General features: G+C 47.3%; 1 protein-coding gene across 2 annotated transcripts in view; it reads left to right on the top strand.

The window, feature by feature from the left end:
- The window catches only part of ACOT12 (acyl-CoA thioesterase 12), an 816096-nt gene that overhangs the window by 779253 nt on the left and 22338 nt on the right, over positions 1 to 14505 (top strand). For both annotated transcript variants that reach the window (XM_069627558.1, XM_069627559.1), the window contains one exon: positions 4927 to 5053. In XM_069627558.1, coding sequence (XP_069483659.1) covers positions 4927 to 5053 — 127 coding nt within the window. The remainder of the gene's footprint in view (positions 1 to 4926; positions 5054 to 14505) is intronic.

Here is a 14505-nt window from a genome sequence, read left to right as displayed (position 1 = left end):
AAATGTCTGCAGCTGAAGATACTCCAAAACGGAGACGTTTATATATAAATAGTCCTAAATGTGTGGAGAAAGTAGTTATGTAGCGAGAGTCTGGATGTAACTCAAGCTGATGGTAGCCTTTATTTAAGTCTAACTTGGAGAAGACTTTTGCGCCATGCATCAAGTGCATCATGTCAGTCATTCAGGGTGCCAGGTACCGCTCTCTTTCAATCGCAACATTTGGTGCTCTCATGTCCACACAAATACAAATGCTTTTGTCATTTTCATTCTTAGGTAGTGCCACTATGGGTGACACTCAGGTCATAGGTCCTGTTGCATGCTCTATGATGGCCTGATTTAATAACAACTGTATTTCTGCTTCCACTTGTTTCTGAAGGTTGAGGGGTATTCCCCGATAATGCTGTGCTAACGGCATGATGTGAGGGTTGATAAGCAGCTTTATTTGCTTCCCTTTGAACTTCCCCAAGCCTTTGAATAGAGATGGGAATATTTTTGTCATCATATCTTTCGGGCTGGTCGTGTAAAATGACATGATTTGGTACATCACGTGCACCAGTCCCATCTGGAAGGCCGATCGAAAGCTGAGAATGCTTCTTCCTGGAACCTCTCCTTTGATCACATATATTGTAATCTTCATACTCTTGTCTTTATACGTACACGTGGCCTTGAACATGTCTTTGCACTCCAACGGTGTGTTTGTGCCATATGGATAAATGGCGATATCTGCTGGCTTTAATGATTTCCTGTCATCAAGGGACCTGTAGGTGTCTTCATTGATTACATTGACTTTAGATCCAGTATCTATTAGGAATTCTCGACTATGTCCATCGATTTGCAGCAGGAGCATCGGGCTGTATTGGGTTGCTGTGGCGCTGCCTATGGCATACACGTAGCCCCTTTTCTGATTGCTGCTTGATGACGGTGAATCTGACTCATTGTGGTGCCTCGGCGAGGCCTCTAAGTATCTTATTTTCTGCCGGACCGGTCTCCTTTGTGATTCCTCCTTGGACCGTGAATGCCTAGCATCTTCTCTTTTTTCATCATGTCGCCTGTCCCTGTGTGATGATTCTCTGTTCCTGCTATGCGATCTGTGACGACTGGGGGTTGGAGACCGCCACGTTCTAGTGCGAGGGCTTTCCCCCCGAGGACGGTGACTTTCCCGCCTTCTAGTTTTCTCGTGGTTTTTTGCCTTCTGGAAATATTTGATGTTTTTGCCCACTGAATAGAAGTCGTTTTAGCCTCCACATTTATCACAGTTGTGCCCTATGGCTCGGCATGGGCAGACGTGCGGGAAATTGAAGCGGCAACGATAACATTTATTTTGTTCTTGACTGCGTTCAGCTGACTGCACAGGGCACAGGGATGCTGTTGAGGCTGTCTGCGTGATTTTAATCTTACTCAATGATTCAGTCTGTAAGGATAGTGCTGTGTCTGCTCTGGCGAGTTGCAAGATTTCTTCCAGCGTCCTGCTCTTCTGTAATCATTTTTTCCTAAATTTAGCAGACTAGCATCCTGCAATTGCTTGTAACTTTAGGGCCTCATCCGTCGAACAGCAGTCAAAGTTGCAGTATTTCACCCTTTTACGTAATCGCATGACAAAATTGTCCATGTATTCCCCTTTATCTTGCATAGATGTGTGGAAGATGTGTCGTTCGTAATCTACATTCTTAAGAGGAGGGAAATAATCATTCAGGGAGTCAATGATGCCTTGGAACGTGTCAATCGAATTTTCTGACATTTCAAATACAATATCTCTCACAACTGGGCCTAGCGAGTGCATTAGAATGCCTCTGAGGCATCGTTCTGCCCTGATGCATGTTGCATCAATGTAAATGTTGAGTTCCTTGAGCCACCTGCTTCACATTGGTGCCAGACTACTAGTGTCTGAAATGTCAAACGGCTGTACAGCCTGAAGCTGCAGTGATTCATCTCCCCCATCATCCCTGGGTGCTGGGTTTCGAGAGAATGAGCTTGTTGATGGGCTTGACGAGCTGCTGACTCCTTCATTGTCTGACATGACGGCAGGTGTATAAGCCAGGAGTTTGGGGCACACTCACCTTAATGTTTCCTTTGTCCTTCCTTTTGCAGTCCACAAGTCAATATTTGCTTGCTGGCAGCAAAGTTTATATAGGCCGGGATAGCGGGGCGTTCCAGGTCACGTGCCCCTGCTTTGCTTTGATGCTGCTGAGATATTCCCCCGTGGCGATGCAGTTGGATGCAAAAGAGCGTTGGGCAGGCACACTGTGCGTGCCAGATGAAACAGTGGGATCAGGTTTTATAGCATGGCCACGGCCTGCTTGTAGCTACGCATTCGCACTTCCATGCATAAATAAAGTCTTTCCAGCTGGGCAGGCATTCGCGCCGACCCCAGTGTCCACGTGGGGGCCCAACACTGGGCTCGGAGTTAGAGCGGGAGGAGCACTCGCGGCGGTGACGCTGCACGCACCAGCAGTGGCCCAGTCTTGGAGCAGGTTCCTGATGATGACGTCGGTGCTAAGGTGCGCTAGATGTGGTAACTCCGGCACGAGCGATGCATGGCAGGGTATGACCTCGTCGCCAATGTTATAACCGCATGTGTGAATGCATCTATAACAATAAAGCAAAAGAAAGTACTCAGACTCAATGATACTCAGGAGCCCGGGTTGATGCGTGCTACCTTCCTTATCAATCAAAACACTGACTGATTATTTGGCGGTTACCCCACCTATAAGATACTCAGTGGGATGCCTGTCCCTAAAAGTAAACAATAGGCATAAAAACAGGACATTACACATTCCTATTGTTTAATTAGCTACTCTGGCTCTTAAAAAAGAACTCCTGGTGTGTGAGTCAGGTATTTTGCAGGCTGTACACATCATGCTTGACCAGGCTGCTGGACTCTCCCTAAATATGCACCTGCAACAGGTTGGCAGAGGGCAAGCTCTCTCTCCCCAGACCAAAAAGATGACGATTTGAGCATTCTTTAGTTCCACACGCCCTCCGAGCTGCGCACGAGTCGGGAGACAGCCATCATTGTTGTGCAGCTTTGGAGCAGGTCTTGCGCTGGGCGAAGAGTTAGTTTTCCTGCATTCCTCATGCCCTCCAGGAGAATGTGCATTTGCATTCAAATGCTTCAGCCCTCGTCCACTGTAAACAGGTATTTGCAATGCCAGCGGTGTGGGCTTTTCTGTAGGCATGGGAAAGGCACTTGCCAGACTCTGCCGTCGTAAAACAGCAGTGACAAGACAGACCCTCATATATTGGCCCTAGAAACCCTTTTTTAGATTAATGATTTGATCCTAAAGTTTTCCCTTATAGCCTTCCTTTTATCTTGCAAAGACGTCATTGTCTTTCTCAGCTCGTAGAGGTCAGTTCACAATGGTTCGCAACCTGTGACTCTTGTTCCCTAGGTCTCGATTTCCTTGGTGTTCTTCTGTATTGCTTCGGTTACTTCTCCCTTCAGGGTGGCCATTTCAGACCTCAAAAGCTCCTTACGTTTGTTCTCAAGACCCATTACTCCTTTGTGAGCGCAGACACACTTTCTTTCTCTATTCAACTTTGCGAATGGGAAATGGAACAGGTGTTTGCCCCGGATCGTGACCTGCCTGCCTCCCCTGCACGTAAGAGCCCAGGCCTCACACAGGAAGCTGCCTGATGTTCTGGTTACCTGCCCTCTCGTGCTTGTCAGATGTCATATGCTCAGAGCATTGGGTGTCTAAAAAGATTGGGCCATTGGAGGCAGCTGCAGACCTCAATGACCCCAGTCTCTTTCCCTGGAGTGCCAACTGTGCCCGAACCACCACAGAGATTTTTTGTACCTAGCAGCAGAGGCGCACTACTCTGACTCCCCGGCTGCTTTGTTCTCTACGTCAATGTCAGGTGAGATAATCCATGACAACCCTGTGTGACTCGACTTGCCAAACCTGCTATCTCCTTCTTCTGACTTTTGATCTGGGTAAGGGCGAGCTAGGCTGCTCATCATCAGAAGCAGATCAAGCTCCGTCATGCGTGCCCTCCCAGTGCCATGCTTTCTGAGGTCGTGGACAGACAGGCTACGCAGCCCCGGCCCCTTGAGCACCGCTCACACCAGCATTTCCCCAGTCGACCCCCACACCTATCTCAAGCCTTGCGGGTGCCTAGGTATTACACCACGAGTATACTCTGTCAGGGGCGGCCTCCAGCACCACACACCCTGAACTCCAGTTTCATCAGCTGGATCATGCTACTGGTCCAGTTGCCATTTTAGGATTTTGTAAGTCCCACTGGCTGCCACCTAATTGGATCCCCTCTGATCACATCTGGGGATCTTCTGCTCCACTGACTCAACACCGGATCACATTTTTCGGCTGCAGGTCCTCCCGTCTCACTCCATCACAATGTTGCTCAAGCCCCCTTGAGCATATTTTAAAGGAGATCAGCTGGTGACTCAAACTTCAAACAGGGCTAAATGCAATGATGTATGGAGTGTAACCAAGTAGAAAAGCATATCTACATGTCTGTGCGTGACTACTAGCTTGATGCCGGCGATGTCTAAAGATCACAGGTGGATTTAAAATAGCAAGTGCATGTTATCGAAAGATGGTTGCAGCTGCACCTACCACTTCCATAAACTCTACAGCTAGTGCAATACTGGAGGTGCTTTACATTAATGAACGATAATTGCACAGGCAATGAATGATGGAGCGCTGTCAGTTGTTAATCTGTTTTATGTCAGCATTTTTAAGCTTTCAAGTTATCCAACAGTAGAAAGCCTGTTGGATTATTTTGCATTCCTTGCATCATTCTTAATGGGAATATTAGGATGTGAAGAGAATACATTTGCATTTATTGTTGCGTTGATGCTCTATAGAACCGTACATCTACATTCAAGTTTCATGTAATCAATAGCATACTATCCTGTTTTTTGGGGGGTTCTGGGATAGTGAATATTTTGTTTTTCTCTTTTAGGGATCCCTACATAGTAGCAATGAAGTCAGTCACCCTGGCGTCGGTGCCTCCATCTGCAGAGTTCACCAGAAGTGAATTTCCATGTGCAGGATTCCTCATAAACAGTGAAGGCAAAGATGCGTGCAAGGTAAAAGAGATGATTCCAGATCATTGTGATTGGTGGTCCTCAAACATACCAGGCAAAAGCCGGAGTGGGGCTCAGAAATCATCATATGCCCGGGTACAATATAGTCTGGCAAGATAACGAGCTCCCTCATCAGTACCCGTTGGGTAAGTATTTAAATACAGAAACACGTGTGAATATAGCTTGCGTTACCATATTAGGTTCTGCGGTTAAAGGATCTCAGGGTTACACCAGACACCTTTTATGGTGTACACACGTATTTGCACTGGAGAAAACCTGGGGATATCCAAACTTTCAAGTTGTGAATGAGAACACCTGCACATGTCTAGGTTTTTTCAGGCGCTCCAAGCTATCCTCAGTTCAAGCCTATTAAACATGGATAAAGCAGTGAGATCGGTCTCTTGTCTCATAATTTTTTAACCTCCCCAAAAAATGTGATGTTTTTTTTTCAATAAAACATTTGCGGTAAAAAAAAACAGCGAAAAAACATGCCGCGATGAAAGGACGTTGTATCAACCACATGTGGTGCTGGAGAAAATGCATGCATCAAACAATTATCAGTACATTTCTTTTGATAACCCAATAATCCAATGGCCACAGGTATTTTGCACTACAATGATTCTGCCAGATGATAGCTGTTAGGGGGATTTTTCATAAACGTGCGTCCAGGGAATTACATCACTTACTAAACTAAACCAATTGGCTCACTTGCATGTTCTCCCTTGCACACCTCAAGGGAGCTGTGGTCCAGCAGCCAATGCAACCCATAGGTAGAAAGGTGGGCGGACAGGAATATGAGGTAAGACCATACCACCAGAGGGCCACACAGAGACGTTATAAAAATGTGCTCTTTCTCTACGTGTTTCAGGAAAAGGGGAAGAGAAGAATACAGAGATGATAAAAGATGGATTTATTTATTTTTTATTTATTGTTTACTTGTTAGGCGCTTGTACAATAAGAAAATACTGTTTCAAAGCGCCCACAGGGCAGGGAGGGAGCGAGGGTGGGAAATACATTGCAACACAACCTACTATGCCTTATGAGTATTCAGAACGTGTAAGTGCAGAAAGGAGAGGGAAGAGGGGGTAAGTGCTGGGGAGTCCAAGCTCATTGGTGAGCCTAAAATGAAGTGCTAGGAATGGTGAGTGCTACACGGCCTGGGCCACGGGAGGTGTAAGTGCAAGCATCCAGAGCGTAGGGTGTGCAGATGCAAAGTGTTGTGGATAGACAAGCGCTGTGAAGAATTGGTGTAGGAGTTCAAGGGGTTTAGGGTTAAAGATTCGAATACAAAGTTTCGAAATACAATACTTTCGAAACAAAAGGACCGGGGGAAAAATGGAATGCACCATTCTTTTTACCTATACTAAAACCACAAAAAAATACATTAAATAAAAGGCATTCAGTCATTTTTTTTTCGGTCCTTTTGACTCGAATATATTGCATTCGATCCTTTTGTTTTCAAATTAATGACTGGACACCATTCAAGGCGCTGAGGATGCATATGGGCCACGGATCCTGATTCAGCAACTGTGGGATTAGCAGAGAGGAGAAGGATGGAAGGAGGAGGAGGAAAAGAGGAAAGTCTTAAGAAGCTTCCGGAATTTGAGAAGATCCTGCTCAAAGGGGAGGGGGAGGCTATTCCAATGGAGGGAGCCTGCACAGGAAAGTGAGTGACTCCCCTGCCCTATGTTTATCAAAATGCTTCACAAACAAAGAGTTGGTGCCAGAGGAGCATAGTGGTCTAGAGAAGAGTATTTAGTGAGATAGAGTTGAAGATAGTGTGGTCCCTGGGCCCAGACAGCCTTGTGGATGATGCAGAGGTATTTTAGTGCAGGAGAGATGCGGTCCCTAGGCTCAAAGCCAAGGATAAGTCTTGCTGCCCTATTCTGGATAAGCTGGAGGGGTAGAAGAGTGGAAGAAGGAAGATTCAGGAGTAGGCTGTTACAGTAGTCAAGTCTAGAGAGAACCAGGGCTTCAGTCACATTGAGGCTCTGAGGGAAAGTGAGACAAGGTAAAATTCCTTTGAGAAGGAAGAGCTGATAGTTGAACTTCTTGGCAATGTCCTGAGCATGAGGGAGAAAGGAGAGAGAGGAGTCGAAGATGACTCCAAGGTTTCTGGCTTCAGTTGAAGGTGCAGGGGGAAAGCCTAAGGAGGAAGGCCAGAGTGAGGGGAAGAAGGAGGGAGAAGGGGTCCCAATGGGGAGGATCTCAGTTTTACAGGCGTTGAGGCAGAGATCATTGGAGGTGCACCAGGACTGGATGGCAGATAGACAGTCAGGGATGATGGAGGGTGCAAGAGGGTCAGCAGAGAATCTGAAGAAGAGCTGTGTGTCGGCTGCATAACACTGGAAGTTGGAGGAGAAAGAGGAGATGAGGTGTTCAAGGAGAGCAAGGTAGATGTTAAAGATCCAGGGGGAGAGTATAGCACCCTGGGGGACACCACAGGTGGAGATGGAAGTAGGAGAGGAGAAAGGGCTCAGGATGACTTGGGAAGAGCGGTTAGTGAGGAAAGAGGTGAGCCAATCCAGTACCCATTCCGAGATACCAAGTGTATCGTGGAGCCTTTGCATGAGGATGGAACGGTTAACTGTGTCAAATGCAGAGGAGAGACTGAGATGGATTAGGACTCCAGAGATGCAAGCAGTTCTTCACAGGTGTTCAGAAGAGCCGTTTCCATGCCTCTGGATGCTCGGAATCCAGATTGATGGTCGTGGAGGCCACCAACAAGTTCAGTGTGAGAGTTGAGTTGGAACAAGGCCAGCTTTTCAAGCAGCTTCCCCAGGAAGGGGGTGATGGAGAGAGAGGGGTTGCTGGCAGGTCTGGTAGGGTCAGAGGATGTTTTTTTTCAGGAGTGGGCACACAAGGGAGTGCTTAGTTGGGGAGGGAAAGATCCAGTGACAAAAGAGTGATTGCATAAATCAGCGAAAGCAGGGGCAAAAGAGCCAATGTTATTTTTGATGGTCCTGGATGAGCAAGGGGAGACCTGTTTAGAAGAGACCTTCACAGAGCGCACAACTCTGGTAACTTCTTCAGGTGTGACAGGAGAGAAGAGAGAAGGTGCAGAAGGAGGAAGGGGGAAGGAGGAGGGAGAAGGTGGAGTGTGGTGGTGGGGTTTTATGGGTTGTGAGGGAGTGTAGAAAGGGTGGTCACAATATCCTGAATTTTGGTGGCAAAGTGATAGGCCAGTACATTGCAGGGGGCCTGGGAAGGAGAAGGGGAGGAGGAGACTGTGGGGGGTTGGCTTGCTCCCTGCAGATTTTGAAAGGTTCAGCTGAGTTATTGGATGCGCCGGAGACCCGTGCCTGAATGTGGGCTCTTTTCTTTGCACGGATGGCGAGTCTGTATTGCCTTTGGAGCAGGCGGCAGGCCAGTTTGTCAGAGGATAAGCTTGAAGTTAGTTAGTCACTTCCGTTCTGCTGCCCTGCACTTTCGTTTCATGGCTGCAAGTTCGGTGTTGTACCAAGTGTTACGCTTTGAGGCAGGTTTCAGACGGATCCTCATGACTGAGTCAAGAATGTCAAGAGTGTTGGTGATGCAAAGATGGACATTGCTGAGGGCAGAATCAGAGGTAGAGTCAGAGGTGTGGGGAGTGCGGGGGGTGAAGGTGGAAGGTGAAGTTAGCCGCAGTCACTCGTTTCATCGGGTGGATGTTAGTGAATAAGGTTGGTGGGACCTTTGGGGGGGTAGACAGGGGACCAATGGGACCCAGTTAAGAGCAGAGGAGTGAGTGGTCTGACCAGGAGAGAAGGGTGACTAATGGGAGGGAAAGAGAGAGGTCAGAGTGTATGAGGGCATCCAGAGTGTGTCCAGTTGTGTGGGTTGGCCCAGAAGGGAGAATGGAGAGGGAAAGTGAGGAGCAGGGGGCAGTGGATAGAGTGGATACAGAGCCAGGGGAGTCCAGCTGAATGTTGAAATCACCAAGGAAGAGAAGGTTAGAGGTGGATGAAAGTAAAGAAGGGCAGAAGTCCGCCCATTCAGATGGTAGCAATGGTCAGGGTGGAGGTGGGAGAGGTGACCAACTTGCAAACCAGGCTTTCAAAAGAGAAATAGGGCTGGTTAGGTAAGATAGAAGCAGGAACCCACTCAGAGAAGATTAAGGCAACCACCCACCAGTGCAGTGAGGTCGCGGCTTGGAGATGATCTTGAAGCCGTTAGGTAGGAGGGAGTCAAAGGAAGTGACTGAGCTGGCATTGATCCAAGTGTCGGTAGGAGCGAGAATGTTGAGGTCAATGTCTACAAGGAAACAGATGTCAGAGGAGTGTTTGTTGGCTGAGCGAGTGTTAAGAGTCGCCTGGGGGAGGTGGTCAGCACTTTGAAGGTTTTCTGTGGTGGGGTACAGGGACGTGGTGCACCATTCAGAGGAGGGAGAGAGAGAGTATAAGGTGGAGATGCAGGTGAAAGAAGGATGTTAATGAGAGAAGGCAGGATGCAGTCAAAGAGAAGGAGGTTGGATTGTGGACCCTGAACTAGAATAATGCCAGTGTGATAGATATTAACGAAGCACTGCGAGGATGCGAAACCGGCCAAGAGGACTTCCCACTTGGTGCCACCGTTAATAGAGGAGTGTTTGGAAGGAGAGAAAGAGTGGCGATAAATTGGGGGGTCAAAAGATCAGGAGAGGGGACAGAGAAAAGGATATCAGTGAAAACATCTCTAGTGGACGCACTGACATAGGTGTCTGCAATGGGAAGTCCAGGGTTAGCACTCAGGATGTCCTTTTTGTGCTTTTTCCTGCCAGACTTTTAGAGATGGGGGATAGATGATAGTGTAGCAGTTAGAGAATATAGGAGAGATGGAGAGAGCCATAGGAGGACAGAGTTTTTAGCCAAGGGGTGAAGGAGGAGTGGCAGCACCGCGCAGTTATTGCTAAACTCACTAGGAGGCCTAGTAGATTGAGTCAGAGAGAATAAATGAAACCCAGAAGGAATAGAATTACATTTGATAAGTGGCACAGAGAGGTGTAAAAATTATGGACACCCAAAATCGATTTTAAAAACGGAGGCAGTAAACAATGCAAAGCAGATGGTGCCCAAATGATGCTAAAACACCCAAATTCGATTTTAAAATGGAGGCAGCAAACAATGCAATGCAGATGGTGCACAGGTAATGCTAAAAGCGGCCACATTCGAGTTTATAAGCACACTCCAAATTCGATTTCAAATGGCGTCAGCAAACAATGGAATGCGGATGGTTCCCAAGTAATGCTTAACACAAATGAGAGTAACAAATGCAATGAAAGGAATTAAGTTAGTTAAGGTGAGGATGGAGGAGGTGAAAAGGACTGAAGAGGTCTCAGTTGAGTAAGTTTTGGAGGTCAGCCAAACTCACTTTCATGACTGCAGGGATCGTGTGTGGCCTTTGAACCACTAGCAGTGAAGCAGTCAAGTAATTAGTCCAGGGGACGGATCATAGTTAGAGATGTGAATCTGTGGCGACAGTGCCTTAGATGTGGGCCTTTGTTGAATGGGCTGGCTCCCGCCTCCCGGTGGCCCTGATTGGCTGTTGAGGTGGTGAGGCAGCCAATCCCAGAGACCCAGGCTCACATCAGATGCATGGATTCAGTGCCCAGACAGGGCGACCATCTTGGCGAGTGACCTCACAGCAGGCCAAAACATGATTCAAGTGGCAAACAACCATGTTTGTAGATTACAAGTCACACAGAGTCATTCATGACTAACGTTGTGATGTTCACTTCATTCAGGATTCTTTTTTACAATTTAGCAAGCATCTCACGCACACAGTGAAATTATTTTCTTTAAGTCTACATTTTGATCCAAGTAATACATTATTACGTGCCCGGTGAATTAATAGCGCCCTGTTGAGTTTACCTCAAGAATTAAAGCTCTGCATGAGTGCGGAGGTGAGGCATAAGGAGAGGAGCTGTAGGGAGCTGCATCAGCTGTTGTTGCCCTGCTGGGAGATGAGGAAAGAGACTTCCCCCAGGGCCACGAAGTGGGCCTTTGTGGAAAGTCTTGCAGTGTGTTTCACACATTAACCAACAGATTGGAGTTCTCCATGGAGTTAGCACGCTTATCTTGCTGTGACCACGCTATACATCCTTGACGGCATTTCAGGGGGGTTGAGAGCACCATGCAATGCACTCAACAACTGTACCCTGGATGTGTACTACCAGTTAGCAGCATCCCTCGTTTAGGAGTGCTCACCTCTTTGTCGCTAACGCAGAGATCAAAACAAATAAACCTTTTGGAAGGTACCATATCCACGAGGACCCACTTTAGTTCATGCCAGTCATTTCGTTAGTAAACACAGGCGCAGCCTATTCATTACATATCAGCACAAGGACAGCAGCTTTGCTCTCGGGAAGCAAGGGTTGACTGCGGCAGGGCTTTTCTATCAGGAGGAAGCGGGTCCAAGATGCGGCGTCATTGTTCTTTGCATGGATTCGTCTTCTGCATTTCTGCAACATTTAAACTTTGCTTGCCGTTTTCTTGGAGTCTCACTTTGATGTAGCTTCTAACTAGAAATCCAAACACTACTTCACTACTTTGCCACTCAGCCATATCTGGTGTTGGCTGAGCGGCAAGGCAAAAGCTATGACCAACACTCCAGTCAATCAGGGTGTAGGGTTTTGGACCTCAATACTTGGTTTACACAGGGTTTCGAGATTGGAACACCCCCAGGACAAAGCAGTGACCATCACTAGAGTCATGCCCAAAAAAGGGTTGCCAACACTACCATCACTTTGGGAAAAAGGTACCTCTTTAGCACCCTAAAACTTCAAAGTTAAGTACTTTGCAGAGACACATTCAGAATATCAACCCCGCAGGGGCTTTTGATGAGTTCTGGCTTGGGAAAAGTCACCTTACCAGGGTCGAAAATTGTAAAAATATAAGGGCCTTACCCCGAGGTAGAGCTTAGACTTTTGGTCGAATGGAAGTGATACAATGAGTTAGGGTATGGGAAGCAGCATTGAGCAGACACTTTCTATACGAAGAAAATAAAATGCATGTGTCCACATTAGGTGCGGATGCTATTTGTTGGAACCTAAAGGCAGCAACTGTGACTCCTGTATTCATTCATCTGCCCACGGCAGCAAAGAAGATCACTACAGCTGTGAGAAGCAGTTGAGCTGTGGCATGGGTACCTCTCTGCAATTTCAAAGCCACCCACTAATACTTTTCCCCACCTTATCCATTAACTACTTCCTCCTCTCCTATCTCCATCTTCTCCATTTCCCACTCGTTACCATGTTCGCCTTCACTATCCTACTCTTATACCTTACTCTTTCTCTCTCTTTTCCCTCTCGCTCCACTAACCCCCTTTTGCTACACCCATACCCATTAAATCTCATCCCTGTAACCCTCTCACCACCTTCACTCAGCCACTGACTGAATCTGATCCTCGCCACAATACAAAAAACCCAACCTTATCTAGCCTACCTGAATCTCCTCATCTGACGCCACCTCCCGCTACTCCAACTGTACTCGCCATCTCTATATTGGGCTACGGGATGCTCAATCAATCTGTAACAAGTCCTCTTTTTCGTCTGACTGCTTCCTCTCCCATTCAACCAAGCTTGAACGCATTGCACTGACAGAAACGTTGATCTATCCAGCTGACTCTGCCTCCATCCCTTCCCTACATGAGCTATCCTTCTCATTCGCTCCCTCTACTTGTCATTCTGGCTGCAGTGATGGTGTTGTTTTCCACCTTTCTCCTTCTCCCTCCTCTTTGCATATGTCTCCACATCCATCACATTCCCACCTTTGTCCATCAACTCCTTCTTCTACACACCTTCCTAGCTTCTTGATGCACTCCCCACTAAACGTCACATTATTTTAATGGTTGGTTTCAATCTACGTAAACCCTCCCTTACCCAGAAAACTGAATTGAAATCTCTCCTCTGACTATTCTCTATCTTGATATGATATGATATGGCATTTGTAATGCGCCTATACACAAGTGTTTCAAGGCGTGACGAGGCAAGGAAGGGGGAACAGTGGGAGGACAGAGACAACGATCTTACTAGGCCAAGTGACATTGAGATTGCACAAGTGCAAGGGAAGGGGGAGGCGAAAAGTGCTAGGGGAAAGTGGAGGGGGCAGTGCTGTACATGGGATCAAAACAATAACAAGAAGTGCGGCCAGCAGGTGCAAGGGTAAGTGCAGACAGCAGATGTGCAAAAGTGCAGGTAGGGGGACTGTAGGGTTACAGATACAGACCCAAGTGCAAGGGTTGCCGGGAGGCAGTGTGGGTGTGCAACTGGGCGGGCAGGGACCTGGGCCCGAAATCATAGGGTGACCAATACAGTATCAGACAGGAAATCAGCAGTAGAGAGGAAGAGAGAAGGCAGAAGCAAAGAGGAAGGTCTTGAAGTGCTTCCGGACCCGGGGATGGTTCTACTCAAGTTTCAGAGAGGCAGGGAGGCTGTTCCAGAGAGAGGCCCCAGCCGAAGAAAGAGATCTAACATCACCTCGTTGCATGGAGAAGTGACTGACCCCTTCACAATTGTCGTACTCGCACTGCTAGAAAATTCAGTTGACTTCATCTTCATCTCCTCTGTTGTACCCTTCTCCAACTTCTCTACCATCCTTTCTCCCTCCGATCATTCCATCTTTACTGCCCTAATCACTGTCCCTCCCCATCCGCCGTTGCAAATATACCCCTCATGTTCTACACTGCTACCTCTCAGACATCACCTTCTCTCTTGCCACGAACTCCTATTGCCTCCACTGATGCTGCTTTTCTGAACCTTCATTCAACACTGTCTGCTCCCTTCTTATCTCACTACCCTCATAAAACATTCACTCAACTCTTTACGCATCCATGGCTCTCACGTCAAATCAATGCTCAGAAATGTCACATGCACAAATGTCTCCATAAATGGCACTGCACTCTCCTGTCGATGGCCAAAGATAGCTCTCTGCACACTAGGACTTCACCACTTCTCTTGACTCTGCTCAAGCTCTCCCCAATCTCACCTCAATCAAACCACCCACGATGTCTGCAATTGATATTTAATTCACTAATCGCTCTCCTAAATCCTAAACCATTCTCTTCTTACTATCTGTTGACAACATTGCCCTATACTTCTATGACAAAATAAAAAAGATAAATACCTCTCTTTTGTCTCCAGTCTTCTCTCTTCCCCTCTTCCTACACCCCTCTTGCCTTCCCTCCATTCTCCTGCTCGATCAAGGCATTTCATCCTAAAAATGTAGAAGAGGTTGTTCTAAAACTGGGAAACCCCTCCTCTGGTGGTGATGGCCGCTTTGCTCCTCAGATTGTCAAACACATTGCCCCAGCGCCTTATCTCAGCTCACTACCCCCTTTAATCTGTCTCTCTTCACTGGTATCTTTCCTTCAAACTACAAACTCTCTACTGTCCTTCGCTGCTTAGAAAGCCTGGCAAACCACCTCTGACATCATTCTTGATCCACTTCGATGAGGGTTCTGAACCCTCCACTCCACTGATACACGCTCATGAATTTTCA

This window comes from Ambystoma mexicanum, chromosome 6p, assembly GCF_040938575.1.
Source record: "Ambystoma mexicanum isolate Mex_15411 chromosome 6p, UKY_AmexF1_1, whole genome shotgun sequence".
Lineage (NCBI taxonomy): Eukaryota > Metazoa > Chordata > Amphibia > Caudata > Ambystomatidae > Ambystoma > Ambystoma mexicanum.
The sequence above is the reverse complement of the archived record's forward strand: the minus strand, read 5'-3'. Positions and strand labels throughout refer to the sequence as shown.